Consider the following 20,454-nt stretch of genomic DNA (forward strand, 5'->3'; position numbering starts at 1 on the left):
TCAGAAAGTATTAACTTAAAAATGTAAAAAAAAAAAAAATTAAAACAAAAAGTTTAATGATTTATTTTATTTAAAAATGAAATATTTTATGAATATATATTTGAGCATGGCTGTATAGCCATGCACTGTAGTACATACACTCATCACCACCTATTAGAAAGATATAGTCAGTGTACAGTTACTGTAGTCCATTTGGTGCTATGCATAGACTGTGCCAGTCATGCTGCTTACATCCAACTCTTAATTAACAGTCTGTTTCTGATCACAGGTGAATCTAATAAAATGAGTGCAGGTAGGCCTGCTTCAGATACAGGTGGTTGTGAGTGTATATTCACAGCCCTATTGGAACCCAATACCTGCATACAACACTCAATAAAATAAATAAATAACAAATAATTACATGAATTGTATTAAATGAACTAAACTTCAAGTTGTATACAGACTAGCTGTAGGTCTAGCTGTAAATAAATAAATTCAAGTACTCAAACATGTTTAGTTTCACCAAGTCATAACAGACATTTTTCACATTTCTGTTTGTTCGAACCTCAAAGGAAGACAACTGGATTATTCAATGCTATGCATTCGGAACCTGCATATTCTCTCTATATTCCATAGATGCTACAAAAGGAAAGAAAATATTTCCACACCAACAATACCTATGCAAATACCACATTTAACAGTTATTCAAGGCTTAACTGATGCCTCTATAATCCACATGGTCTACCATTAACATTAAATTATCCACAGTGGCTACAACAAAGCCTTAAATGCATTCTTAACTTTTGTTCCTCGTTCCTTTGCTTCCTTCAATGCAGCATCTCTAAGAAAACATAATTGTGATAACATTAGCATGGTTCACACATTCTATAATCATTCCACACATAGCCCCCCCCCCGCCCAATTTGAGTCAAACAAATTTAAAATTTTATCCAAGGCCATGTTCCCTGTGAGAAGGGGCGAACGTGATGGACTCAAAGCCTTCTCCCATCCTGTGAAAAGAAGGCTGTGGGGAGATGAAAGGGGAATTGGGGCTGAGAGGAGATCGGCTACGGTCTGAAGGCCCGGGCCGTGTAATCCCCCTTCGCACAGAGTGCCAGAGTAGGCCAAAAACAGCCTCACAACTGACACAGTGTGGCACAAAGCCCCCTGCTCTCGCTGCTTAAGGATGAGACAGGAACTCTGGAGGAACTTGCGTGGCTAACAATAGCTACGAGTACACTGGATTATAGCCCAATGACATGCCCATCAAAGCTGACCCTGGGCCGCTTGCGGCGCCCCTGCCGCCTGTGCTAACGCATTGTGGGACTTGCCGTTTTAATGGGCTCTGATATCCTTGGCCGGGCCTGAATCTGAAACCGTCGTCCTTTGTTTTTGTCCCTCAGACCTTCTGTCGGAGCCCGAAATCGAAGCGACAGACACTGATGGGGGCTGTGAATGGGCTTGTGTGGTGGTGGCCTTCAATAGAAATGCCTGGGTGCATAAAGAGAGAGATGGATAGATAGAGAGAAAGACAGAGAAAGAGAAAGAGAGCGAGCGAGAGAGAGAGAGAGAGAGAGAGAGAGAGAGAGAGCGAGAGAGCAGCAGGACTCTTCTTTCCTTTTCACGCAGTAGAAGAGCTCGCCAGGGGCCCCAGCGTGAAGCAGGACATGACAGGAGGAGACAATAGGGCGTCTCCGGTGCCCCTGCAAGGCCGCATCGCTCAGTCGGTGAAGAGGACCAAAGTCAGCAGAGTAACGCAGAGATTAGAGGACCCTGCCGTTATTAGCACGCCGTGCCGTGCCGCACAGAGCCTAGCTTAGGCACAAAAGGGCCCCTCCATGTAATATGTATTTCCTGCTGGGCGAAGGAGGTGGCGCTCAGGAGGAGGCGGAAGGAGGCTGGCGGAAGGAGGCAGGGAGAGAACACAGCTGGAGGAAGCACTCGTTTGGCCAGGTGCTGCTCGTGCAGCTTCCCTTTAGGCAGTGGACACAGCGAGTTCACCGAGCACCATAGACCACAAAGGAGGGCCGTTGGACTGGAGAGGCGTTGAACGCGAATGCATGCAACTCTCGGCATGCACGAGGTGAGAGAAGCGAATGATGAACCAGGGACAAAGAGATATATTAGTTACACATGCTAACAACGTTTCAAAATGGACCAAAACAGGCATATTTGTCTTCGATATGGGACCCAATCCTCATTTTCAATGTTAATTCAAAAAGCCTGAACGATCAATACATTTAGTAAATTAGACATTTACATCTTATGACATTAGACAAATTTCATAATATGAAGAGTATGTTATTGCTTTATAGTAAATGACCATTTTAGAAGCAAACAACTGACAAATTTCTACTCAAATTTAAACGGTTATAGCAAATGGCTTGAGAAAATAATGTTAATCTGGTCAAACTGACAGAGCAGCCAAAACAGTCGGCCCACTTTAATCATGAGAACTGTCTGCAAAATGGCTGTCCAAGCCCAGGACTGGACAAGAGGAATGTTGGACTGCCACTTCCAATAAAAGCTGAGCTGGTATTCAGTCACTTTTCAACATGTGGCCTACAGTAGCGCTCCAAATCAGCAGAAACCAAGCACACTTTTCAAATACAATTTGTTACTTCAACAAGGACAGCAGGTGTCAAAAACAGCCCTGGCTATTACCCAGAGAGAGGCCTGCCCAGGCTAAGGTCTGAATGAGTTGCTTTGACCCAAAATAGCTTTCAGCTCTGTGTCTGACTACCACTGGAGAATGTCGGCTGAATATCTACGACAAAAGTCACCATTACATAGAAGAAAGCGAATTTTGCAGATATAACCAATTCTGAAAAACCCCCTCAAAGTAATTTCGGAAATAACACATTCGACATTCCAAGAGAATACAAAAGAGCAAGACATAAAGAATAAGACGAGCAAGAAACTTTTCCTATTCTGTTCTGAAAGAATATACTTTCGATTGTTCCAGTTAAAGCAAAAAAAATTCATATGCATCTCTAAAAACAGTTCAATCAAAAAGAGAAGCAGCATAATTATTCATTCACATCTAAATGCTCCGAGACCAAAATAGACAAGCTGAGCCCGATTTTTCCAATGTTCTTCCAAAGTGAATTCGATATACTGTAAATAACCAAGTTCCTGTTCAGAAACTTTATAAGGAAAGTTTTTAGCACGCTCTATACAGAAACCTCAAACAGGGGCTCAAATCTGCATCCGGGTTCAGTGTCTTTCAAGACACCAGAGCTTTGCGTGCTCAAATAAGACTGTCTTTCAGTCAAAGCTAGCTCCTATTCTGACATTTCCGCTTGCATCATGGGCTTTATGATATCCATTTTATTGGAACATGAAACAGCTGTGAAGCCATTCTGTCTTCTGCCACTGACGTTCATTTATCTGCACCAGCCTTTCTCCCTCGCTTGCTTTTCACCCGCCCGTGTGTCTTCCTCCCCGAGCTTTCCGTTCCCCACCATTTAACAGTGTTTATGAATAATTGAGTTTTGATTCAGCGAGCAAACGGCGGCTGCAGACAAAACGCTCGGCGAGGAACACAGGGAGGGAGTTGCGGTGCTGGCAGGGGAAAGGCCTGTTCGCCCAACCTGCCTCTTCTGACCCGTGCAGCCCCTCCTGCCAGCGCTGCCACAAAGGCACGCATTTACCTTTAAGGCAAATCAATGTAAAAAAAAAACACACACACACACAAAAAAAACCACCCCCTCTTCTATCTTATTACGCCGGAGACAACAAACCAGAGTGTATGGCGATGACAGAAAAACAGCCTTTTCGCAAATGCTTAATAAACACGCGTGAGGACAAAAATAAGGAATATAAAAACACCCCGCTATGGTTACTTTCAGAGGACAGGATGTAAAAAGAAATTGTTGTCTGTAGTAATCTAGGGGTTGAAATTTATGTTTTCTTCTCACTCTCCTCAGCTGTCAGAGAGCTGTGTCAGGGAGGGAAAACGAAAGGAGAGAGAGAGATAGAGAAAGCGCAAGAGAGACAGAGAGAGTGATAGAGACAGAGAGAGAGAGAGAGAAAGAGAAAAAAGATGAGAAGGGGAAAGAAAAAGCTAAAAGCAATCAGTGCTGGTAGGCTGGGGCAGGACAGCGAGGGGAGCGCGGGGGAGGGGGAGGGGGGGCAGTGTCACGGGGCCGCACACTGCCGCTGCTGGTGCATGGTGGTGGCGAAATTACCGCCGCCGAGGCCCGCTAGGCTACAGGGCCCCACCGTGACAGGGATTAAAATAAATTGCTCGACATGAGCGGTGGGAACCTTGGAAAAACAATACGAGTAAAAGCATAAATGTCAATTTGGAATGATAAAAGACACAATCTAAATGTGGCAGCAGGAGCCTGGAGACAGAGCCAGGGTAATAGAGCTAGCTGCTCAGCTACAGACTCAAGACTGTTTATCGGGAGAAGGAGGGAGGGAGAAGGAAAGGGAGAGGGAGAGAGAAATATGTAGCTGGCCCCTGCCTTTCTTTCATCTGTCCATCCTCTCTTCACATTGTCCAAGCAAATTTTTGTCTTTTTTTTTTTTTTTTTTTCTCAGCATGGTTTGCCAGGAAATATGACAGCCAACAATATTTCAGCATTTCACTGAGTGTGGGCACTAGTACGTGCTCCACAGCCCAGTGTAAGCCAGGTGCTCATCTGATCTCAGCTTCCTCCACACACATTAAAGCGGACTGCCGACCACGCAGAGGTCGATCTCATAATATTTAAACCAGTGCTTTCCTGAGTCAGGCCCGAGAGACCCTCAAAGTGTGGGCTTTAGTGCTTTTCCTCCCTGAAACAAGCTGAGAAACGAATGCTTTGACACACAAGGGGAAGCGTGCTTTAGACATTCATTATTCAGGGCTGGAGATCGTTGTCTGAAGCTGGATTTGGCGGGCTACGCCATGTTGACATGCTGCTCGGGGATTGGGCAAAAGAGCTGCATGGGTCTGCAGGCAGAGTGGAGAGTGTGTGAGATGAGGTTTGGGTCGTGTTTCACCTTGTACGCATCTCTCCCCCTTCGCCTTGACTACAGAGCTGAGGATGTGGAATGGCCCAAGGACAGCTCTGCACTGGTGACTGCTACTTAGTGCTGTCTCCTTTGATCTTTTTTTCATTAGAAAGATTACAGTGCTCTAGCAGCGATGAGGAAGAGAATGAGGAAGAGAGTGAAGATGATGAGAGAGACGAAAGAGGGAAACTGAGACAGTGAGCGAGAGAGATTTTAATTATTCCGCTCACATCAGGGGTTTTTTTTTTTTTTTTGGCCTTGGACACTCATCTGGACTAATTAGAAAGTAATAGCGGTTCTCTTACACAACCCAGAGTTCCAGACTGCAAATGCATCCTAAACGCAGCCACAAATGTGTGAAAATTACATTCATTACATGACTATCATGATTTGGGTGTATAATGTAATTTACTCCTATGTCTGGGTGACACTAGTGAGATACCCCCCACTGTTGCAGCACTCAAAGGAAAACCAAGCGATCAAGACACAATGCAAACCTCGGGTGATTTCCTTGTTAGGGTTTTTTCCAGTGTGCAAATACACCAGAAATAGCTAGGAGAAAGGGAAACAACGTATGAATAATGCAACGGTTAGTATTAGCACGCTAAGCGTGCCGCTCTTTCCAAAAACCACGAGCATGGTGCTACGCAAGAGAGCACACCTTCACACCTCTCGGCGCAAGGCCTCGGAGAGATCACGAACACAGACCAAGAAGGAGGGGGTGGGGGGGGTTTAAAGAAAAAGGGGGAGAAGAGAGGGGCACGGAGGTGCACTGATAGCCTGGCACACCTCCTCTGTGCCACTGACACCTCCGAGGCCAGGAGCGGGAGCCGTCACGCCGCTCCTGCTAACTCCACACGACGGGCGGAGGAACGGAGGAGGACATCAGTGTGTGCCAATTACACATGATGCGAGAAGCCTGCAGACTAGATGGGCCAGGGCACGGGCGCACGCCGCTAACACAGCCGGGCACGACAGCAGCCTGCTCCTCCAGCGAGGTCTGTGAATCCGACATCATGCCTGTCAGAGCAATACTGACAGATCTCAGGCATGTTTGAGTCTCAGTTCCACTCCAGGGAGGAAGACAGCGAAATGAAGATGAGCTTCAGTCAACTGAGTTTTTTTTAAGAGTCAAGAAACTCCGCACCATTAATACATATAAAAAAGCTTGAAGGGGGGTATTTTAATTTTGCAAGATGACAGGCTGTTGGTCAACATCTATATAAATTTGTAACTGTCAATGCCCCACCTGCTCACAGCACTTTTAAAAAAGCCTGTGGGTAAAGAAAATAAATTTGCCTGGGTGATTAGGTGGGTTATTGTTGCACAGTCACCTAAATTCACATAGCTAGACGAACACGTAATATATAATTTTACAGGATTAAAGGTAAATTAGGTATGATCCTTTGCCTATTCACCGTCTGTGTGCAAGGACTTATTCCTCATCCTTGACATATGCTTAGGGATCCTCTCAGCCTAGCTCCTACCGTAATGAAAGAACATTAACAATCAGGAATGGCAGACAGTACAGTCACAGTGGTAGCGGTTACAGTTTCTAAAATCACAGGGGTAGGCAGGAATTGGAATGTGCCAAGGCTTGGACAAACACGAAAAATGTGATTAATCTAAAATATGTCAGGTTCCTGTAATGCAGGGCCTTTTTCCTTAAGTTTAATACATCCCTGATCCGTGTGAATGAGAAGTGGACACTGCTTAATTAAAAGTCCACTAGCAGCAACACTTTAAGAGGAGCCTACATGTGGTACGAAAAAAAAGGTTTTCTTTGCAGATTTATAATAAAAAGCTATTATACAACATACCAATGATTAAATACAGTCAAGAAAGAATTGTTCAAATAGCCTGCTAAAATATCTCTCATCCAGATGGGTTGAATTAAGATATAAAAAGGCAATTTTTAGGGAGGAGAAAAATTTTTGAAAACCTCAACAGCTCTAATGGAGGCCATGTTGCCTGAGGTAAAAAATTTCCCAAATTCTTTCTGTGTAATTATTATTATTTGACACATTACAATATGACCTTAAGAAAACCTAAATTACTCAGGCTGTTCGAGACAATGGCACTTCATCCACAAAAGCATTATTTATAATTGTGAGGAAAACAGAGGGCACTACCTTCTAAAGTTATGATTTAAAATGTTTTGAATTAAAAAATATTCAGCAACTTAGCTAATATCTTACATTTTTAATTGTCTATTTAGGCAGAAATAATTACTTTTAAGCCTCGTTGTAAGTAAATTAACTACATAAACAACTACTTAATAATAACCACCATCACAACAACAATAACAATAACAAACTCACTAAAGAGTTAAACTTATTTGTATTGAAACACTGTTGATTATCTACAGAAAATTATATGAATGAGTCTAAAATAATTCAAAATAATTCATTCTTTTAGCATCAGCACCACTGGAAATGTAACCAGACAGGTGTCTAACTGAACTGAATCACTAACGCTCACTCACATGTTCAAAGTCACAAGGTCTATGGATAGTTATGATTAACCAAGAAATTGACCAAAATGTTACTGTTATTACTGAGAAAATTATATGGCAAAATACAGCATAATCTGCAAATCAAATGGGACATATAATGGTAGGTCTATTTGAAAAATCAAACGTTAGATCTTTGTGAAATGTCTTTCCTAAAGGTTCGCTTTGCTTTTTTTTTTTTAAACACATAAGACCAATTATGTGCCAAGAAGAATACACTGGAATAGAAAAATGTGCCGATTCTAAACCTCTTGTGATGTTTGATGGCCATAGATATATTTACAGAACAAAGTGAGTATTCCCAACACACACACACACACACACACACACACACACACACACACACACAAAGAAAGAGAGAGAACATAATAAATAACTGCATTACAGATATTAGAATGTGAGTGAGCCCCACAGTGCCTGAACCTGAGCTTTTTCCTGCCATGCTTAGTTTGTGAATGATTGATGCTGCTGCTCTATACTGTAAAGCAATCAGCCAGAATGCAAAGCCACAGGAGAGAAAACACAATTGTTATGCTAAAATGTGGAACTTCCAGACCTATTCAAATAAAGCCCTGCTCGACTTCAGATATATGAAGAAGCTTACCTTGTTAACCATTGGCACCCCAGCAAAAAAAGAGGGAAGGTATTTACTTACTCCTACAATCAGATTTAGGTAAAATAAAGAAATTGTAAGGTCTGATTCATGTTTCTTGATAGGTGTAATGAATGTGATTTAATCAGAAATTCAATCTGAACACAGGCGGTACAGATGGGAAGCACAAGCTCTTATAAATATAACCTTTGAAGGAAATAGATTTCACTTATGTCAGCGGAAGACATAAATACTCTTTTTGTACTGTCTGAACAGGTAAGGTGTCTCCCTTTCCATTCACAGCAGATAATGTATAGGTCTGTAGATAGTGGCTCTCTGAACTCAAAGGCCTACAGATGATCAGATAGTTTACAGTCATGAAGGAACCTACATAGAACAGTGCTCAACAAAGTGCTCAGTGAGTACTCAACAAAGACCTGGCTAACCCACTGCTTCCACATCCCCGCGCACCACGAACAGGTTCGGGGCAATTTGTCCTTTTGACAAATCAGTTCATATGAAACACGTGCGCACACATACAGAACTGCACAGGAATGGTAGTTTGCTATTAAAATGCTATTAAAATGTAAAACTCACATCTTCAGATGCTACAGTCTTCATTAATCTAATTGGAATTGGTATTATGTGTCAGTGACATTTTCATTTTATATTTCACATGGCTACTGATGTGTCCATATTTGTGCCAAGTCTATCTTGTACACTTACTGATTATTTAAACATCAAAAGTACACTTGCTGATTATTTCAACAATATATAAAAAAACCTTTTTTCAGCAGACATCTGACCAAAACTAACTAATTATATGAAATGGAGCTCATATGACAGGAAGATGAGGATATCAACCTCTTCCTCTGTGTATGATTAAGGCTGTGCCTTAAATATGTAATTATATATTATTGATTATCGGATCAGACTGGAATAAAGTCAATAAAATGTAAGTCGGGCAACTGCACCAGTTTGGCTGCATTTTGAAATGACCATATTTGTTTTCAAAATACATTCAAATGTGGTAAATAAGTAACTTTTGACTTCAAGTAATACAATACAGTCATGGCAGTAAGATATGGTACACACTGTTTGGTTGCATTTTGAAATGACCATATTTGTTTTCAAAATACAATTAAATGTGGAAAATCAGTAACATTCATCTTCAAACAATATAATACACTCCCGGCAGTAAGATATGGTACAGACATGAAAACCCACATGCATGGGGTTACTGCTGTTATTAAACATCGCACTACATCATATAATCACATTCCCTATCACCCATGTACACACATTTAGGTTTTTAGTATAAATGTTTAAACCAAAGAGTTCAACAATTGGGAAGAAGTGATCTGTATATCTTCAAAAGTATCTGATTATTCTGTTACTATTATATTATTAGTTTATCAATTTGGACCTTGAAGAAGTAAAATAAATGTTGAAAATGATAAATGGATTATTAATTGCGATCATTAATAATTTGTGTGACTTGTGTGTTATTGACCAGTCATAATTTCTAGACTGAGACTGTTTTATTGACACTGTGCTGCAGCACTAAAGACATAAATTAATAATATGAATAGTTTAACATGATCCTAGAAGCATACAGTCAACATACAGACCTTTTATTATTTAGACTTTTTTTTTCTTCAGATCTAATGATGAAGGTCACGACGTTGTGCATAGTTTCGTGAAGAATGTAATGAAATGGATAACATATTACTTGTGCTCCATTCATATGGCCAACATACAAAACGACATACTCTAAAGCACGCTGAATTGCCTATCAGAGAGTTTCATTTGATGACACATGAACAGATGGTCTACATATATCGAAAGGGCTCACTTGAAAAGTGAAAAACAAATCCTTGGAGGTCAAGGCAGTAGTGATATCTTTGTATAACTATACGTTTGAACTGAATTAACAGCAAGCGGTAAATAAAAATGAAAAAGTTTAAACAAGCGATATAGAGCTCCTGACAGGGATTATGGGTAGAGGCGTAGTACAACAGCAGGGGCCACTAAGCAGTCGTGGGAGCCCCCAGCACGTCTCGGTGCGGCAGCGGGCCCCTTTGCACCTCCCTCCCACAGAGCGAGCTTCCGCACACGCCGCACCACAGAGAGAGAGAGAGAGATTCTTGCAGCCAGCTCTGCTCGCCTTGCCATTCACAGCCCAATGACCGCTGTGGCCATCAGCACTCCGCAGCACTTATGTCAGTAAGAGAGAAACCTTTCACAAGAGGGAGAGCACTTTGCGTCTGACGTGCAGGCCGCGGTCGGCTAGGAGCCCCTAAGTGATCCTCGGTGTTTATTATTAGCCCACAGAGCTGTAAAATGCCAAATGAACTGAACGCTGTGTCTGACTAGACTAAAACACACGCAGAATATGGGTCAGTATGATGCAATTTAACTTAAACAGTGCATTCTTGACCTTTGATGTTATACAGTTTCAGTTTCATATATTAGCTATAATATTCAGACTTCTGACCAAAACCAGAATGATACATTTCACTTTTCATTATTATTATTATTATTATTATAACTATTATCATTATTATCATCAAACTTTCACTGCTTCAAAACAGAACAGATAAAGTCTCGAGTTACATAAAAGAGCAGTGTTACCTGAAAATACTATAAATAATTAAATGTTAATAAGTTACAGCCCCGCACTATACTGTACACCAGCACACACAGCTAGAAGCCATCTTCTTAGCAATTAGCCTTCAGCACATTTAAGTAAATAAAAACGACCATATCCATGTTAGTGTTCCTCCTCTTGAAGCTGCTAACCCATTAAATGGCTGATAATCAAACCAAATGCACTATATTCAGAGTGGGTCCCTGGCAATGGCCACCACATTTAAACAGCGAGTCTTCAAAAGCTTTGTGTGAAATGCACGCGCAGAGCCCCTGGCAGGAGCGTGGGAGGTGGAGAGAGGCAGGGTAGAGGAGCTGGTTGTGGAGGCAGTCCTTACCGGCAGCAGGGGGCTGAGCTGAGGGGTTGCAGGCACGGAGCAGGTAGGAGTTGGGGGAGAACTCATCGTCAGGAGGGGGCTCCAGCATGGCGTGGGGGGAGCCGCTGTCCAGCAGGGGCATCTGGCACTCCCTGATGGAGGGGGCGGTGGGGTTGTGGGGGCCAGATGGGGTAGGAGTAGCGGGTGTGAGTAGGCTGGACGATGGTGTGGGAGGAAGGGGACGACCTGAGGAGCAAATCACCCACACACACATGCACGCGCGCGCACACACACACACACACACACACACACGCATGTGAGCAAAGCATGCTACTTAGTGGAGAGGATGGCTACAAGTGGATGTTTGATGAACTTTGGCGATATCATGGTGAAATTATGACAGCATTTCCTTCACTGCAAGCTGCACCATATTTAAATATGCAGAATCATGCTGACATGCAGGGCTGCATTCAAACAGTCCTGAATAATAATAATAAACAAAAATAAATAAATAAATAAAAACTATATGTGAACCTCCACCTTCACCTCTCTCCATGGCAATTACACTCTGCGAGTGACACAATGAATGTGAGGCACAAACAGAAAGACTTCAATGACTAAGGAGAGACCCTGGCCAACTAGAAGGAAGAGCAGGGAGCTTAACGTCAAAATGCGTTATTGAAGGTAGAGAAAAGAAGAGCTTTCCCTCTTCCAGATAACCTTGCTCTTTAAAGGGACTGGGCTGAAAGGAGGTCAGCTTTGATGCGCCATGCTGCTTTTCAAATTAATCACGATGTACAGTTCTTTATTATAGTAAAAAAAGAAAAGAAAAAGAAACAGGGAAAAAGCTTTTATCATTTTAGTCTGACCATCTAAGACACAGAACCGGTCTAAAGTTTGGACATACGTTGCTAAATGTGTTCTTCATAATTTTACAGACATTTCAAAACAAAGGCCACTACTTAAATTTATGAAGTCTGATGCCCATGTATGCATAAAGCAAACATTTGAGGCATAAATATATATTATATTTTTATACTTCTACTTTCTTGTTTTATTTAGAACTTTCGTCCCTTAGCCTATTGGAGAAGCATCCAGGTGGCTAGCAGATGAAGCTGGCTGACCGAATGACTGAGTGTACAGAGCTGTCATCAAGGCACAGGGCAACTCCTCTGAAGATTCTAAAATATATATATAATACGGGTTTCTGGTCTCTGTATAATCCCCTGTGTATTATTTTATAGCATTAAGCATTTTGCTTCAGAAACATGGTTCCATATTATTCTTCCCTCTGCAGTGGGTTTTGAGATCTTTTCATCATTATTAGATGTAAATGGGTGGGATATGGGCCAAGCCTGCTGCCTGTCAGTGGTCCACAATGCTAATGCAAACTGAGGAAAGGATACACATGCTGTAGCTTCACACAGCCAAATATCTCCTCCATATTAAGTGTCCGCCAAATAGTGGAAAACACTGCAGCTGATTATACAGGGCTGGGGCTGTGAATGTGTATGAGTGCGAGTGTGCGTGTGTGGCTGTGCGCTCGTGCGTGCGGCGGCCCTCGCAGTGGTTGCTCTGCTGTGATGGAATGGTGTCAGCATGGCTCTCCAACTTGCTCTCCGTCAACAGCAAAGTGCTCTCAGGCAGTGGGAACACTGCCGCTAATTTAATCAAGCCTACTCTCAGCGGCTGCTCTGCCGCCTCTGCCTGGCCACTCGCGCACGCGCACACACACGCACGCGCGCACACACACACACACACACACACACACACACACACACACACACACACACACACACTCATGCATGTGCACACACTCCAGATAACATGATTCTGACTTCACGTCCAAAGAGTGACATGTGCAATGTCATTTTTCTGGCCGCTGTCGAGGCCTTGGGGCGGAGAGATATGGGAGATAAAGACAAGTTGGGGCGTGGTCAGGAGGACAGGGGTTGGTAACAAATTGCATGATAACAGACACAGCTGATCCCTCTGCAAGCTCCTCCCTGCTCCTTCACTGAGCATTAATGCAGGACACCTGGCAGAAGGAGACGCTTACAACATGTGACTTACAAAAGAAGTCTGGGAATGTGTTCCCCTCACCAGGCATTTGTACACACACGCACGCACACACACACACATACACACACAGTCCTTCTTTCACTCAGCAATGCAGTTGCCTTTCGTTGCCTTGTCGGCTTAAACGTGTGTGTCTGTGTGTGGCTGTCCACAGTATTGATGTCTGGCAAACAGCATCCCGTTGGTTGCTTGGCACAGGCCCACTGGGTGGCCATCCGCATCCCTGCCTGGATGAGCACAGACAGGCCCACCCAGCAGCACTCTGCTGGCTGCAGCTCGTCCCACGCCACAGCCTCTCCCTCCTGCCATGTTCTCGTGTCCTCTCCCACACTATCATCCATCACCCACCCCTCTGCTCTCACCTTGTTCCCTCACATGTCCTCCAAGCTGCACCACCCCCCCGTTGCCCCTCCACTCCCCTACCAGGGCCCTGCCTGCCTCTCACTCTCCACTTTTCCTGGTGTCCTGCTGTGGCTGTGTACACAAACAGAGTTTGGTCTGTGACATTCCCAGAGATTTATCATGTCAGTGTCCGCCAAAATAACAAGCACCAGCGAAGAGGACCGCAGGAAGCCGAGTCCCAAGCCAGGGAGTTAGTCTGAGCTAGCTCCATTATTGCTCCACTGACACCCGCTAATATCAATTCCAGTTCATGCTTTAATCTGACCCATGCCGGACTCTTTACCGAACGAAACGTGGCTCATGCAGGGAGTGCCATTCCTGCGGTAACTTTCACTTTACAGACTAGGTCATGTGGTTTGGTTAGACCTGTCTCATCTCAGCTAGGGGCCTAAGTGACCCTCACTCAAATAAGAGAAATCTATTATGCTGGTGGAGCAATTTTAATGTAATCAATAGTCGTCAACAAAACGCGTTTGCCCTGCCGTGGTCTTAACCGCTCATCAAATAAACCAGGCTGGCTTGATATTGATTGACAACTCAACCACAAATCAATCTGCACTCTAAGTCTTAATTGATGTGAAGCACCAAAAAGCAAGGCCTGAGATGCCATGAAAACGGCATGCCATGCTACCAGCTTGATCCAAACCTGTCAGACAAAACAGAACCATGAAAAACTTGCCCAGGATACTTTCATTTTTTTTTTTGTTTGTCTCCCTCCTTCATTTTCGTCTGGTGGAGAACAGGTGCGGGAGCTACCTTTTCATCCCACCGTCTGCTTTGGCCCATCTGTGTCTCCTTCCCCCTCCATCCCTCCCTCTCCATCTCTCTCTCTGCACACTCAGGCCCGCTTCTTCTCGGCAGCTAACAGGCTCTTAACACGACTCGCCTTCGCTGACAGAAGAGTTCCCACCAGGGTCTTCAGCGTGCTCTCAGGGGACACCTTCCCACTGCTAACTGCCCAGTGTCTGCGCTCCCCGTGCTGTCCACTGCCCCATTCCGGCCTCATTCCAGCCCCATTCTGGCTCCCCGGGTGATAATAGCGTATATGTGGCGTTAAAACAACCGAGCAGTTTGTGTGGAAACATTGCCCCCGTGAACATGTGGGCTTCGGTACATCACCTTCCCCTGGCCACAAAATGGGCTTTGTTTTTTCAGCCATTTCGAGGATCTACGGCTCTGTGAATGTGTCAGGGCATGGCTGCAGTTCTGGGTAAAGCAGCTCACACAATCTTCGGCTGTGTGACTCTCATAACCAAAACATGATGTCCAAAGGCACCCTAATGAGCTCTGCTGTGAGCAACCAACAGTTTGACTTAAAAAAATAAAATAAAATAAAATAAATAAAAAAACAACTGTTTGTTTTTCCCTGCATGCAAACAACAGCAAGCTATTATTTCACACTCACTGAAAACACATAGGCTTTCAGATGCTTCCCACATGCTTTCAGCCATTGGCTTCTAAAAGTGACACGATATGCTTCAAGGTGACATGGTAATTAGCAATAATGTGATATGACCCCGGCATGACAGAGATTCGACCTCTGTGATTTACAGGCCCCTGGGCTAGCTTGCTGCATAACAGTCTTGCTATTTTTGTAGATAAGTGCAATAGTTCTGGGGTATAAAGGTGTCAGCAATGCCAGGCACTGACTGATCTCCACAGTCTGACCACAGGGTTTCCTGCACTTATAGCCTATCTATGGTCATCACTCTGGGTGGGGCTGAGACAGGCACTTGCTAAGGAAACACCGTTCTAGATCACTGGGGAAAAAAGCACTCCATTCAGATCCGAGATCAGCTTAACTGACTGTGGCAGCCTCCAAGCCTGCGTTTCCCTCTGACCGAATTCTATATCGCTCAAGTCTGGCACTCGCATCACAACCTATCAGTCAATCTGCAGAGTTCAGGCTTGAAGTAAACGGCTGCTTATGAGTATGCTCTCATTTACACGGAGCACCACTTTCGGCAGCTGCCGTCAGCCACTGGCTTCTAATATACGTGAACGTATGAACCGCTCCTCACTCAAGCCGTACCCGCAGCCTCTGAAGTCTGATACACAAAAAGGAAACTATTTTTATCCGGTGTCAAAAAAGAAACAAAAGTGTCCTAGTTTTTATCTCAACCCTCCGTGTTCATCACTTAAAAGCAACCCCCACCCCTTCTCTTTCACATTCTCCCATCAATACACCATGTCCAATCTGGATACCGAAAACTCCAGATTGGACATGATCAAAAAAGATCAAAACAAGTAGGAATGAGTTTTATCTATGAGCCAATGAGAACGCAACCAATTGCATAATGGAACTGAGCTCCTCCAATCATCTTGCTCCATTTTTACACCATTTTCATTTGTGTTTTTCCTGCGAAATCACTGGCACAGCTGAATGGATTATTATTCTCCGATGTTAACAGGAACACATTGTTTTCTCCAGAGCAGATTTTTTGCCATATTCACAAAGATAGAGGCAATCCTAATCCGAAACTGGGGATTACTAAATTTATCTGCCGCCTTTGAAGTAGAGTTTTGATTACAGCCACACTATATTGCCCTGAGTTTCTCCTTTAACAGGTCTCAGTGAATTTAGTGGCTTCTTCATTAATTTAGCTCTAAAAATACACAAGTCAAACCTCCAAATCTACACATGGAAGTACGTACACACACACACACACACACACACACACACACACACACACACACACACACACACACATCTGTGTGAACCACATACAAACCAGCGTTGTCTAAACAATGAATAATTAAAATCAGTTCCTTCCAACCAGCAAGAGTTCGAGCCCTGTTTGGGTGGCAGAGCTGGCAGGCACATGTCAATCATGGTTGACATGGGTGACAGCTGTGTGCATGGCAGTGTCCAGGGGCGGTGAATAGGGCCACCGGGGAGAGCCTGTCTCCTGTCATTAGCGCCAAGCTGAGCCAGTGGGCAGGGTGAGCCAGTGTGGGCACTCCCGACGGTAGGTGTGCAGGCCGAGCCCTTGGCCTGGAGGGGACACGGGGTCCACAGCACTGAGGTAAACTCACCGGTGCTTTGCATCATCTAACCCCGAGGAGAAGTCGCTGTGCTGCTGCTCACTACGGCTCCCTCTACAGAGTCGCAGGGCCTGCGAGTGATGCAACTCCAGCTCAGCTAGGGAGCTCACATGGAGCACACCAGAATAACAAAGCCACATACATACAGTGGAATACTGGAAAAACAACAGGCTCCTCCGATGTGTTAAAAACAGGCATATGCTAAAATGGCATGCAACAGACATGCCTCTCACACACTCGATTAAAAGGAACTATCATAATAGCAAAAGCAACAGATTTTTTTTCCCCATGGAAAGACAGTTGTTGTTGAAGAAGCACAAATGTAAGATGCTGAAAGAAAGAATACAACAACAAAAAAGAGAACAGCAGCCTTATGAGTCAGATTGAGAAAATTGGCTTCTGAATAGTATTATTCTAATGAAATATGCTTTGTATGTAGATGAAGGAAATATCATTCTGTAAGACTCAATTAGTATTATTGTCGAAAGCCTGACATTTCCATTATAATGATAAGCAAAAAATGTAGATCTCTATACATTCATTGAACAGAAGGAGACACATAGAATATAAAACTAAGCTCAGCCTGCTTTAATTAATAAGAACTGGCTGGGGAATTAACAGCAAAAAAAGAATATCATATGACCTACATCACAGCTGGACATCTGCATAGTGCAGATGGGATTCTATGGAATGGATCCACCTACAAGAAAGACAACAGCACAGGGAGATGACCCGAAATGGACGATCAGTGGGACAAACTTGTCTCGAAATTGAAGCACTTGTCGGCTCGTAGACCCTGACTTGGGTATAGGAAAGCTCAGAGAAACCCCCCCACATTAAGGACTGGCACAGGGCCTGAAGTTATGCTGGCCTAAAGTCATTGTCAATTAGTGATGATGGAGTGGGCCTGTGAGACGCGCACCATTAGGCCAGAGGAGCGAGGACGAGTGGTTTAGCAAACGGACGCCATCCTTCACACACCTCCAGTGGACAGCAGTGAAGATGACAGGCAGAGCAGCAGGCACAGGAAGGGACAGAGAGAGAGAGAGTGAGAGAGAGAGAGAGAATGAATGAGAAGCAGATGAGACCGTCACTGACCGTCACCAAGCCTGATGGCCGAATGTGTACGTAAACATACTCCAAAGAAGGAAAACTGCATAAAACGTACTGAAATCCATCATTAATCATAAACTTTATATAGTAATAAAAATACAACATTACCATAGGAGCAGTGTGTTTCTGCTTTTGTTAAACATCTTATTTGGACAGACAGAAACAGCAACAATGTGATATTCTGTATGAGCAAATGATTTGTGGTGCCAGAATTGCCGTCTGATGTAAATGACTGAGAATCAGTCCAAATGAAGCAGCGGCAAAATAAAACGTTGATTATCTGATTATCTGTTAGAGATTGAAACTTTTATTGTAATCAAGATGGTATAAGTAAACTTCACATCTGGGAGTGTCTATCGACATAATCAAAATCTCTAAGGCGAGCCTTGTGAGTCGCTAGGGTTTGCTCCTCCGACACGTCTAGGCGTTATCGCTCGCATAAGCAAGCAGCTCTGTCTGACTGGAGGCACACGATCAACTTGAGGAGGCTTGTGGTTACTGAGATTTCACGGATAAGTGCCACGATATTTTAAGAAACAGCTGGAGTATCCCGAGGTACAGCCTACCCCCAAATCACGCTTCGCCACCTTCTCTATTTAGCGATGTCTAACCGGTGGACTAATGCACTTTATAAGACAAAGACTTTATTAGGAAAAAAAAATATTACACATAGGATACACAATTATCAACATATCTCAAGAAAATCAATAGCCTGTTGAGTCATAATTAAAACAGACGTAAAATGTAACCTGCCAAATGAACATCCCGTCAAGATTTCCACCGCGACTCCACTAACCTATATTTTCAGGCTACCTGAATAAAAAAAAAAATCAGTAATCATCAAAGGAAGTGCGGGCGACCTATATCGAGAAGCCTCTCCGTCTGTCATCTAACTTCATACACTCACTCATTAAATGTATATATTTTTTCGACCAACACCGATTCCAACAGCGTTTCCAGCTCGATAAGGAGAAGCGCTTACCTTTTCTTTTCTCCATACCGCTAACCCGGGGTCGTCTATTCATTCAGCGGTAATGAACATTCCTCCAGCATCGCTCCGACCGTTGAGAAGCACGCCAGGCGCGAGCGACTAGGGCTCTCCTCCGACACGCGCGAATTTTGAGCGAATTTTGAATCCTCCTCGCTGCGCCGGCCGTTAGACGCGAGCCTCGGCGGGAAGGAGCGACACGCGCGCAGGCAGAAAAGACGAACGAAGCGCGGAGTGGAGCGTGCGGGTTTCGCAGAGGCGGACAGACCAGCGAGTGCGTGCATATAGGTGAGCTCATCGAGTGGTAGTCACGGCGATTTGAATCTGGGCTCCTCCTGCGCGCCCCTTACGGCAAATTCTCTCCTTTCCAAATATGCCGTGTAGTCTGGCCGCAGTTCTGGAACACTGCTCTGCTGGCCACAGTCGCAACCCTCCGACACTGAACGCGTAGCCCGGCCGTTTAGCTCCCGTTACGTTAGAAGCCTGGGTGATAAACGTCGGCTTTTCAATTATGGACGTTTAAAAAAAAAAAAAAGTAGAAATTTCATACGTACGTTGCATAACACACGAACCGGAAAATGCATTGAGAAACGTCTGAGATGAAATGAATGAGGTCAGTTTGGATTCAAATTCTCATAGCAAGTCAATGCTTTCAAACAAGCCTACATCAAATAACTGCCTAAACTACCACACACATATTTTATATATATATATATATATATATATATATATATATATATATATATATATACACACACACACACACACACACACACACACACACACACACACACACTTATTCTTAGTCTTACTTTTAATTCTTCCCCATTATTTATATATTAAATATTATTAATATTCACCCACCCACCCGACATCTTATAAGGATTATGCAGAAATTTAAAGACATGGTCAGGAACAAAAATGTTATTTCCCATTTAAATGTTGATTTCCTCAGAATTATAATTATTTATTACTCTTTTCTTCCCAATTGTTATTCTATTTTGCATTTTTCATGAATTTATATCCTCAACAACTTACTGTATAAAAAAACATAGATTTCATGGAAGTTACCTAATACCGCCTTAATTCATTCATATTACTCTTAGTATGACATTTATAATGCAGATCTTATTAGCCTTGTGTCTACTGTCACATGGCACATCATTCTACATGTACAGCAGTAAACATGTATGAACATACTAAGACAGCATAATAAATGACCAACAGGTAAGTTTTGTTGCTTTGTTGTACGATGGTGCAAGTTGTTTCCATGACAGACTCAATGGTACGCTTTCCTTTTTACAAACCCTGGCTGGGAAACAGAAGAAGTGAACTTATTAGGGCCTAATTCAGAGACAAACTGTCTCGCCTCAGACCGTCATTTTCTTGGCCCGGGTATCTGTTCGCACTGCGCTGGTGTCTTGGCTCGCCTGCATCTGAGGAACCTTGGTACTGTGTGGCACGCCGCTACAAAGCGGGCTCCTCTTCCCACGCACGGGCATCCGTCCTCGTTACCCCGGTGCAGGCACGGCTGCCAGCGCTCACAAAGAGCCCCTCCGCCCGGAGATGCTGTTGTCGCGCCGCCATTCTGACGGGCAGCGAGGGACAGAGGGAGCAACAATGGAGCAGAGGGGAGGGAGAGAAGGTGGGGAGGTGTGGAGCGCATGCACGTGCGCGCGCACGTGAAGCACAGTGCGAGAGAAAGGGGCAGAATTCAATGCTTTGTTGTTGCCATCGCCACAGAACCTCTCAAAAATGTGTATGAAAATGAGTG

At 43.8% G+C, this 20,454-nt stretch overlaps 1 protein-coding gene across 3 annotated transcripts in view; it reads right to left on the reverse strand.

The window, feature by feature from the left end:
* Positions 1-19,130, reverse strand: part of si:ch211-12m10.1 (teneurin-2) — a 69,297-nt gene extending 50,167 nt beyond the window's left edge. For 2 of the 3 annotated variants that reach the window (XM_027000091.2, XM_035527054.1), the window contains exons 1-2: positions 18,675-19,130; positions 11,075-11,299 (exon numbers count right to left, since the gene is read on the reverse strand). In XM_027000091.2, the coding sequence (XP_026855892.2) occupies positions 11,075-11,299; positions 18,675-18,717 (268 nt within the window). In that variant the 5' untranslated portion in view covers positions 18,718-19,130. The remainder of the gene's footprint in view (positions 1-11,074; positions 11,300-18,674) is intronic. The other variant, XM_035527055.1, reaches the window with a different exon arrangement.
* Positions 19,131-20,454: the final 1,324 nt, after the last annotated feature.

The sequence above is a fragment of the Electrophorus electricus genome, chromosome 6 (assembly GCF_013358815.1).
Source record: "Electrophorus electricus isolate fEleEle1 chromosome 6, fEleEle1.pri, whole genome shotgun sequence".
Classification (NCBI taxonomy): domain Eukaryota; kingdom Metazoa; phylum Chordata; class Actinopteri; order Gymnotiformes; family Gymnotidae; genus Electrophorus; species Electrophorus electricus.